Source organism: Aphidius gifuensis, linkage group LG1 (genome assembly GCF_014905175.1).
Source record: "Aphidius gifuensis isolate YNYX2018 linkage group LG1, ASM1490517v1, whole genome shotgun sequence".
Classification (NCBI taxonomy): domain Eukaryota; kingdom Metazoa; phylum Arthropoda; class Insecta; order Hymenoptera; family Braconidae; genus Aphidius; species Aphidius gifuensis.
In genome coordinates this window covers 30,458,556-30,469,792 of record NC_057788.1, presented here as the reverse complement: position 1 = coordinate 30,469,792, position 11,237 = coordinate 30,458,556, and the positions used below count along the sequence as shown (strand labels likewise).

The 11,237-nt window shown below is 24.8% G+C and overlaps 3 protein-coding genes across 3 annotated transcripts; 2 read left to right on the top strand and 1 right to left on the bottom strand.

Moving 5' to 3' along the window:
- Nucleotides 1-1,445: 1,445 nt before the first annotated feature.
- Nucleotides 1,446-5,980, top strand: LOC122847576 (the record flags this gene model as incomplete). Its single annotated transcript, XM_044145371.1, has 4 exons — nt 1,446-1,545; nt 2,359-4,221; nt 4,280-4,908; nt 4,970-5,980. Coding segments are annotated over 4 exons (2,934 nt in total), but the record flags the coding sequence as incomplete, so codon positions are not given.
- Nucleotides 5,981-7,047: 1,067 nt separating this feature from the next.
- On the bottom strand, nt 7,048-8,672 carry LOC122860371 (nucleoporin SEH1). Its single transcript, XM_044164156.1, has 5 exons — nt 8,434-8,672; nt 8,205-8,361; nt 7,876-8,137; nt 7,571-7,801; nt 7,048-7,483 (listed from the first exon to the last, which is right to left on the bottom strand). The coding sequence occupies exons 1-5, from the start codon at nt 8,542-8,544 to the stop codon at nt 7,135-7,137; spliced, it is 1,110 nt and encodes a 369-aa protein (XP_044020091.1). The 5' UTR covers nt 8,545-8,672; the 3' UTR covers nt 7,048-7,134.
- A 234-nt stretch (nt 8,673-8,906) lies between these two features.
- Nucleotides 8,907-9,847, top strand: LOC122860369. The gene is made up of 2 exons (XM_044164155.1): nt 8,907-9,015; nt 9,089-9,847. Exons 1-2 carry the CDS (start codon nt 8,983-8,985, stop codon nt 9,611-9,613), a joined length of 558 nt encoding a protein of 185 aa, XP_044020090.1. The 5' UTR covers nt 8,907-8,982; the 3' UTR covers nt 9,614-9,847.
- The last annotated feature ends 1,390 nt before the right edge of the window (nt 9,848-11,237 follow it).

Below are 11,237 nucleotides of genomic sequence, written 5' to 3'. Positions count from 1 at the left end.
AAATTTTTTTTTTTTAATTATAATAATAATAAACATATTACATTTAATAATTATTAAATTATTTATTAATTTCTTTGGTTAAAATATTTCTCTAGATTTTTATTTTGTAATTATTTCCAATATTGGTGCAATCGAAATTTAAATATATTCAGTTAAAAAAAAAATAATCATTTTAATTATCAGAAACAATATGATTCTTTGTTTAAAAAAAATATAATATACAAATTCTGATACAAAATTTCAATTTTATATTCAAAATTATCAAATACCATTATAAATTCATCAATTTACATGGTAAAATTATCTGCGTAATAAATTGAAAATAATTTAAATCTCAATTTACTTGAAAATATTTTTTTAATAATTTCGAAAAAAATTTATGATAATTTTATTATTTATTACCAATTTATAATTGAATATTTTTGAATAATATATTTTAATTTATGCATTTACAAACTAAATTATTCAAATAATTAAGAAAATTATTATTATTATTATTATTATTATTATATTTTACGGCTGTTCAATGAATATATTACCGACAAGTGATACAAGTAGATGAATGGTCAGACCTCGTGAAGATAAAATTGAACTTCAAGGGTTGAAAAGACCTTTAATCCTAAATTCAATTGCTAATGAAAATAATCTATAAAATCTTCAAGCCATTAATTAATAAATCAGTAAAAAATATTACATTCAATTTAATAATTTATTATTATTATTAAATAAAATACGAATTTAAAAATTTCTTAAAATTTAGTTTCATTTTTTTTTATTATAAAATCATTATTAATTTGTTTTATATTTTATTAATTATTATATTTATTTTTTTTTTAATAAATCAACATGATTTTTATGTACGTGTTTATTTGTAATGATTATCAATTGATGAATTATCAGCGAAATTCTCCGGGCTGTAACACAATTTTACTACGCATGCGAGTATTTATTTTGCGCCCGCGTAATACACTATGTTCCTTTCGATCGACAAGCATCATCATCAGCTTTACAACGAGAGTAAAAAAATTTTCTTATGGCGGCTTAGTGTTACCCTTATTCTGCTGCATAAATAATGTATCATATTTTTATTCTATTTCTCATCAAATTATTATAAAATTAAAAATATATAAATCAACATAAATACTTTGTAATTATTCTTAAAATTTATCTTAACAATAATCATTGAGACTTTTAAAAATGTGACTAAATCATTGAGTGTTTTGTGATTTAAGATACTGTAAAAAAAAATATTACACCGGTTAATTAGCATGGAGGCAAGAGAAAGATGAAAAAAAAAAAAGTTTCACCATTAAAAATATACTTAAAAAAAAAAAACTACAATTAAAAGTTTAAAAAAAAAAAAAAATGAATAGCTTTGATTAAAAATAAGCTTGATGCATTGCAGTATTATCATCATCATGAATGCATTAAATTTAAAATTTAAAAAATCATCAAAATGTGGAAATCATTCAAAAACATTGTTAAATTTATTTTCTAAATTTTTCATAATTTATTGTTTAATTGGAGTTGTTAGTGTTAAAGAGAGTAAGTATCTAAAACCCAAATTAAAAAATAAACCCAAGCTAATAAATTAAATAGAATTAAATTAAAAACAATACAAAAATTGTTATATTTAAAAATACATAAAATAAGAATTAAATTGACCTGATTATTCATTACCTAGTTTACTTATCAATATGAAAAAAAATAAATAAATATGAGGAGTAATAAAAATAGCAACATTCTCTTTCTCTCGAAAAAAAAAAAAAAAAAAAATATTTCTATAAGTAGTATAAAAAGTTTTTCCATGTGTGGATAATCAGATTTGCATTATGACACTATTGAATAATGTCAGGAAGCATGTATACATTTTTTTACCCTCATTTTTACTTGTAAAAAAATGTGAAGAAAAGAGTTTGAATATGCTTCATGAGAATCAATAGATATAGATAATAATGAATACATATTTTTATCAGTATATATAAAATTCAAAAGACATACTGATGAAGCGGATATTACGTGAGAAATGAGATCCAGATAAACTTCATTTGTATGAGTGTCTTTTTTTTAATTTTTTTTTTTTTTTCTATGTAGATGAACTCTTGATGGGTCGGTCGATAAACTCTCACAAATCACACAATTGTAAAGAGAACAATTCACTCTTCTTCTTTTATCTAAAAAAAATATGTATATATTTTTTTTCAATACTCCAATTTTCATATAATATAGCTATGATGATGATGATAATATTAAATTAACTTGTTGCTTGTCAAATGAAAAAAAACTCTATCCAATTAATTTCCCTCTTTTCTTGAATAAAAAATAAATTTTTTATAATGAAAATTGTTTTAATTTCAGTACCAATAACTCACGTGATTGCTGTTGTTAATGATCCAGCTTATTTACCATGTGACATATCAACAAGACACAATGGTGATTCAGTACAATTAGTACTGTGGTATCGTGATGATCTTGATGAATCAGTATACAGTGTTGATGCACGTGATCGTGATTTTGGAATAGCTGAACGTTGGTCAGATGAAACAGTATTTTCAAATCGTGCATATTTTATTGATGATAAAAAACCAGCTCAACTTGCTATTGATCGTGTACATGAAAAAGACAGTGGTGTATACAGATGTAGAGTTGATTTTTTAATTGGTCAAACACGTAATAGTAAAGTTAATTTAACAGTTATAATACCACCCCATAAAATATTAATAACTGATGAAAATGGTATTGTTAGAAATTCACGTGTTGGTCCATATCTTGAGAGTGATGATTTAGAATTAAATTGTGATGTTTATGGTGGTAAACCATTGCCACTTGTATCATGGTATCTTGATAAAACATTAATAACAAATGAATCAATAATATTACGTCCAGGTGTATTAAGAAGTACAATTGTCATAAAAAATTTAGAAAGACGTGATATACATACTGAGCTAATATGTATTAGTAATAATAACAACAACAAAACAATACCAATAACAACAAAAGTTAGAATTGATATGAATTTTAGTCCATTGTATGTAAAAATAATTGGACAAAATAAGGCATTATCAGCTGATAAAAGATATGATATTGTATGTGTAACATATGGCTCAAGACCACCAGCATTGGTGACATGGTGGCGTGATGATGAAAGATTAATTGATTCAAATGAAACAAGTTCAAGTGATGGTAATGTAACAACAAGTGTTTTATCATTTATACCAAATAAAACAGATACAAAAAGAAAGCTAATATGTCGATCAGAAAATACGGCAATGTCATCTGGACCAATTGATGATGAATGGATACTTGAAATTAATTATAAACCAGAAACACGTATACAATTAGGTACATCACTTGATAAAAATACAATACGTGAAGGTACTGATGTTTATTTTGATTGTTTAACAAGTGCACAACCATCTGTTTATCGTGTTGAATGGCGTCATAATAATAATATATTAGGGCATAATATACATCGTGGTATTATTATTAGTAATCAAAGTCTTGTATTACAAGGTGTTGAACGTTCATCTGCTGGTAATTATACATGTGTTGGTTTTAATATTGAAGGTGATGGTGAAAGTTTACCATTTAATTTAAATGTTATGTTTACACCAACATGTAAACCAAATCAAACTAAAATACATGGTGTTGCTAAACAAGAAAAAGCATTTATAACATGTCAAGTTGATGCTAATCCAATGAATGTTGAATTTCATTGGACATTTAATAATTCAGCTGAGAGTATTAATGTTGCATCTGGACATATTGGTAAATCTGGTACAAAATCAGTTGTATCATATACACCAATGACTGAATTAGATTATGGTACATTATTATGTTGGGCTAAAAATAATATTGGTAGTCAATTGGTACCATGTGTTTATCATATTATACCAGCTGGTCATCCAGATATGGTGCATAATTGTACAACAAGAAATACATCAATTAATTCATTTTCCATAAGATGTACTGAAGGTTTTAATGGTGGTTTACAACAATCATTTTTAATTGAAGTACGTGAAAGTCATAGTCAAGAATTAAAATATAATTCAACATCACCAATACCACAATTTCGTGTTGGTTATTTAGATCCTGGTAAACTTTATCATGCTTGTATTTATGCATATAATGAAAAAGGACGTAGTGAAGCTATGGTTATACAAGCTGGAACACTTAGATTACCAGAAAAACAACATACAACTGAAAATGGAAAAACAAGAGGTAAGTTTATCGAAATTTAGCTAAAATAATTGTTAAAATTACTATTTTTATTCAACAGATCGACCACGACATCATGTTAAATTAACACCAATGTTAAGTATAATGATTGGTGTATTTGCTGCATTACTTATTGTTGCTGTTATTGTAATAATAGTATTACGTATACAAAATGGTAATTCAGATAATCATGGTAAACCACATATTGAAGATTTAAATAAAACAACTAAAACAATACCAATACAACGTGAGCTACGTTTTCGTGAAGGTTTAGTTACTGATGAAAAACATGTACCAAATACATACACAAAAACAAGAGAATCAAATGGTGAATTAAGTGAAGGAGATGATAAAAATCCAGATATTATACCACAAAAAATTATGAGTAATTCAGAGGAGCATCAAAAACAACAACAGCTTCATCAACAACAACAACAACAACAACAACAACAAATACATCAACAACAATTACAACAGCATCATCAACAACAAATGATGGATTATGCTAGAAAAAGAAGACTTCAAGCAGTATCAACAATTGACACATCACCATCAAGAGTTATTAATGAACAATCAAGTGGACAACCAGCAAGTTTAGGCTATTATCCAGCTGCTGTTAGTTATTGCACTATGAGAAGAGATATACCAATGAGAGAATGGACTGCATTACCATCAACAAAACATGTCAATGTAATATATCTTAATACATTTTTAGTTAACAATTAATAGTAATAATAATTTACCATTTCAGTTTCAACCAATGATGATGACACCAATGTACAGTTCTGGTGTATGTACATTACCAAGGCAACATTGGCCAGCTCCTTCAAATCGTCATTCAATGTCAATGTCAATGACAATGACACCACAACCAATATTATATTCAGATATTAATATTGTACGTACATGTCCAAGTGGTACGATTTTAACAAATGATTATCCAACTACAACGACAACTAGAATACCACTTCAAAGATGTGTACAAACATCACTTGATTCAAATACATCAATGTCATCAATGACAACATCAACAACTACAACAACAGTGCCAACAACAATGCCAACAACAACAAAACGTGAAAGTTCTGTGTGACCAACAAATAATATTTAATTTTTATAATTTTTCATTAACAAGACTTGATTATTATCTTAAAAAAGAACAGTATTATTTTTATTTTTTATTTCTATTAATCAAGTGTCCTTTTATACACATTTATTTATTTATTTTTATTATGAATTTTTTTTTTCTTTTCTAACGTAACTGTAATACGGGGTAATTCGAATTTAAAATAGTAATTAATTAATATTGGTAATTTTAATAATTAATAATAAATTGTGTGTACTACTTTGTGTAAATATTTTAAATATTTACATATTTTATACGTCAACTTTGAGAAGACTAATTGTCATTATAGAGCTTTTTTTTGTTTTTTTTTTCTATAATTGGAAAAATAAATGTCTAATTAAAATGTGAAAATAAAATATATATATACCTCGATATGTACTTGTATGTTGTATGAAATTTTATAATTGATAATTATTTTATCAATCAATTTGTAGTCAATTTGTTTCACCAGAATGTCATTATTAAAAAAAATTTATTATTATTTCACGAATATGTGACATATCTTTTTGTTTGCCATAATGGAAACAATAATTTATATTCAATTCTGGTGAATTTTAAATGTAATAATTTAATAATTAATAACGAATTATTCGAAATGTGTTTTTTAAAAATCAAAAAAAAAATAATAATTCAAAATGACTGAGTTCAAACATTTAATTATGTTTTAATTACTTTTTTATAATTCAATGAGTTTTTTAAATTAACTCAATAATATATTACAATGGAATTTTTTTTTATATTGTTCAATTTAAATATCATTAATTAGAATTTTATATTAAAAAAATAAAAAAAAATATACATATTTACAAAAAAAAAAACGTCATTACAGCTTTTATAAAAATTTCACCTTATTCTCATCTATTAATTATCAAAGACTAATTAATAAATAACAATAATAAATAGGAAAATAAAAAACAATGAAAATTGATAATTGTTTTTCCTTTTTTTTATTTCAGGGTAATTACTAATCAGTCGGTGTAATAAATAAATTTTAAAAAATTAAAAAAATGATACAATACTGTAAATAAAATGTAGAATTTATGAGCAGTAAACTAATTCAACTTATTCAAACAATTAATCACAATCACTGCCTATAAAAAATAGCCAGTTTTGATGAAAAAACAAAAAATTAAATTATGAAAAAATTGATCCTATAAATTATGTGTGTATTCTATAAAAAATTAATTTTTTTTTTTATGTTCTTTTTACAAAATGTATATTGTAAATATTCCCAAATAAAAAAAAATGTGAAGAATAAAAAAAAAAATAATATGAATTGAGCATTGAATAAAAAAAAATAAAATAAAATTACTTTTTGGTTGATGAACGTGGTGTCTTGTCATTTGGATTGCCAAGTTTAAAACGACCTTTAATAACAGGTTTTTGGCACTTTTTTATATCCAAATTTTCTACTGAATTAATTGTACTCCTGTAATTGAAAATCATCACAATAAATAAAATAAAAAAAAAAAAAAAACAATTTATAAAACTAAAACTAGAACAAAGTGTAAAAAAAAAAATGAAAAAACAAAAGAAAAAAAAAAAACAAATACTTGAAAATAATATTTATTGTATTTTTTTTTTTTGTTTTTCATTTTTAATTACATTAAATTACAATTAAAAAAAAACAAAAATTATAATCACAAATACGTACAAAAAGAAAGTATAATTCGTATTTAATTTATTTCTGTTTTATTTTTTTTCTATTTATATTGATTAAATATTTTGTTGTATCGAGAAAAATGATAAAAAAAAAAAGTAATAAAGATTAAAAAAACAGGTAGTTATAGCTAGTGCCAGGGAACTTGATTTGGATGACTGATGGATCCCAATTTATAGTACCTGGCGGTTGATAATGGTTGTTGGGTTGTTGTATTTATTGCTGAATTACCAGATGGTGTTGCTGTTTGTGGTAAATCAGCACTTTGTGCAGCTGTACCATCACCTTTTAATACAGCAACACATTTCCAATTATTAATATAATTATCTTTCCAAAGACGTACACAACCATCATCACCAGAACTTGCTAATATTGTACCCATTATATTCCAACAAACACGCCATACTGTACAATAATGATCATCAAATTGTGCTGCTGTTGTTATTTCAAATCTTGATGAACCAGTCTGTGAGCTATCCCTGTTGATAAAATAAATAATTATTATTTATTTTTCATCAATTGTTAATTAGAAAAATATTTATTTAAATAATAATTAATCAACTTACTGAATTGGTTTCAACGATATTATCTTGACATCTTTAGTTGCAATTGCTAGTGTATGAAAACTTCTTCCTAAATTTGGTGAAAATGCAATATCATGAACTGGATCAGTGACATTTGATAATGTTTCAGTCTTAGTCCATTTGCGATTATTTTCAGAGTATTCATAGATGAATACTTTACCACCAGCTGATGTTGAATCATCACTACCAACAGCAATCATTGGTGGATGTAATCTAAGCGAAAAAAATCCATAATTATTATTTATTAATAAAAAATTATTGATAATTTTATTGTCTCATTAACAAACCTTGATAATGAAGGATTCCATGTTATACAACTGCATGCTAGTTTACAACTAATATCATGTTGTAATGTCCATTGACTTAAATTCATAACATCTGGTGCTTCATAAATTCTAATAACACCATCAGCACTACATGTTGCCAAAACAAGACCAAGTGTTTTTGGACCAAATTTAACATCAGTTACTGATGTACGTGAATCAACAAGATTTGTTCTTCTAACCCAATGACGTATACCACGTTCACCAGGTCCAGATGCTTCTCCAACTATTTAAAATTTGGAAAAATAAATAAATAACATTTGTAAATAACAAAGTGCTTATTTTAAACATACCAATTTCTTCCCAAACAGCAGCAGTACGATCAAAGGAACATGTTGCAAGTACTTGTCCAAATTCTGGATGTGCCCATGTTACTTTCCAAACAGAACCACTGTGAGCTTTCCATGATGCACTTAGATGCCAATTTTCATGCTCATCTTCATCCCATACCTATAGGTATCATTAAAAATATAATTAACAAATGCAAAATAAATATTAGTATTGTTTAAAATAAAAAAATACCTTGACAAATTGGTCACTAGAACATGTTGCCATTCGTTGACCATAAAAGTCATAAGCAATGTCATGAATAAGATCTTTATGCTCAGCATACAAATTATGTGCTTCAAACATTTTTATTTTAATAATAAAAAAAAAACAATATAACAGTAACAATTTTTGACAAGTAGCTCACTTTTGTTAATAGTTGTTATTAATTTAAATAAACAACAACATTTACACTGTATTTACTGTTGTTTTATTGTTGATAAAATTTTAAAATATTTTAGGTTATTTATTTTTGTTGTTATGTTTGCCGAAAGAGGAGCTGTTTTTTGTTGATTTACTTTTAACGCTTTCATGAAAATTAAACTTAAATAATTGTGATTATTGAGTTTGCGCGGGATTTATTTTTCATTCGCGTCCAATCGTGTCCTTGACAAGGCTCAATTGATTTCTTAGTTAAATAATAGAATAAAATTTTGCCTAAACCACGTAAATAATTATAGTAATTAATAATCAAAGATTTATTTTATTTTTTTTTCTCCAGTAATAATTTAAAAAAAAAAAAAAATGACTAAGGATAATTTGGAAGATGTCAGAATGGTTTGTAATAAATATTTTCTATTAAAATTTATTTAATAAAATTTAATTAACAATTAACATTTGATTTTTTTAGAGTGTCCTTGAAGATGTGTCAGCAAGTGTTGAAAATAATTATCCAAAAACTGAGGAAGAATTAGAACTTGAAGACAGATTACTCATATCGATGATTGAATCCATTGATGCTGATATAAATGCTCTTGGTATATCACAAAGTAGTGATGATGATCTGATTGATTTTGAAGATGAAGAAGAACTTGATAATCTTGAAGAACTGTATGAAAAACTATATCCAATATCCATGGAAAATAATATTTCAATAATTAATTATATAGATAAAATAAAAATGGTAGAAAAAAAATCATCAAAATTAATACGTCGTAATACCTGGCCAAATAATAACACGAAGGAGACCTTGATAAACCAAATGATAAAAAAAGAAAATAATAATAATTTAACTAAAAATAAAAATTATAAATCAATTGAATCAATGACAAATGAAAATGATTTATTTTGTGATATTAATTTAGAGTTTGCAAAATTAAAAAATTATATTGTTGGACATGTTGATAAAAATCATTTAAATATTCTTCAGGGATAAAATATTTTATCAAATTAATCAAAAATATATCAGCCAAATTATCAACAAAAAAAAATATAAAAATAAAAATTCTTTTTATCACAAAAAAAGTAAAATAAATATAAAATTTCTCCCAGAAATAATTTTATTAAATTGTTTATTTAATTATTTAAAAAAAAAAAAAATTAATAATGACATTAAAAATTAATAATGTTGTACATCTGTTGATGATAAAAATTTTTTTCTCAAAAAAACTTTAGAGTAATGATTATCAATCCACCAATTTTTCGAGCCCATATGAAAAGAATATATTGAATTTTTTTCCTTGTAATCAACATGCATAGCTGTGAACACCCAATCTTGATTTAAAATATCATTTTCTTTATTTGTTGTATTTAAAACATCAAGATGAATTCGTACAGAGCAACTATTATCATTTAATCCAATATATTCAATTCCAAATTCAAGAGGTGATGAATATGACGTGTATTTATTATAAATGATAATATCATTTCTCCTGAGATCAAAAAAATTGTATCCTATATTTAATTTACACATGGATATCGGTTGTGCTTCTGACTGTACAAACACAGTCAATGTTCGATTATCATATGGAGCTTTTCTTATAATTTTTGTCGCAGTCCAAGTCATTGCCATAACTTCAACACTTGTTCTTGGATTAAAAAAAATATTATATTCTCGATAACAACCTTGTCTCTCCCAATCATAAACAAAAGTTACAATATTCCAAAATGATTTATCACAAGAATATTTTTCAATGATTGTCCATTTTCCTTTGAATACATCATATTCATTAAAATATTTTTGGAATACATAATATTTTGGATGTATAATGAAGGAGCAGCTGTTATCTGTGTCACCAATATACTCGAACATCCTAAAACTATGAATTTGTCCACCTTTGTCATACAGTGGAAAATAATCATAAAATCCAGCTTCACTTGTTTCCACTCGAATTATACATCGAAGTACTTCTTCTTTATAAGCCTTTAAATTTACTGTTATGGTTTCTGGGTCATTTAAAAAACGATAATTTTTTCCTTTTTGAAAATTATATAATTAATACGTGTAAGTATGATTATCAATAATAAAATATTTATTTGACATATTAAACTTACCAGACACAAATGAGATTGATAACGACAGCGTTAGCAACAGTAACGTCACCAAGAAACACTTCATTCTCGTGAATATATTTTTTTATAAATTGTTATTATTTAATGAGAAATAAGAAAAGAGAATGCAATAATGTTCATATAAAGTGAAATGCAATAATATTTTTATTAAAAGAAAATTAAATAATTTCTCTTTTACAAAGTGGATGATTATTGATAGTGAGATCTGGTAGACACGATTAAATAAATTCGACTGATGTCTGCTGATAAAATGGGACGAAAAAATATTCTAATTTTTTTTTTTTTTTATATAATCAAAGTGGTGTGATCGTCAGGTGATTAAAGATTGAGGTCATTGGAGTCATCAGATGTTATTTCTAAACTTTTAAAATATTAATTTTACTTTTTATTATTTTATACAATTTAAATTCAATATTATTATGATATAAAAAATTTATTTATTAGATAATCCATTATTTATTTATTGAAAAAATAAAAATTTATCTTAT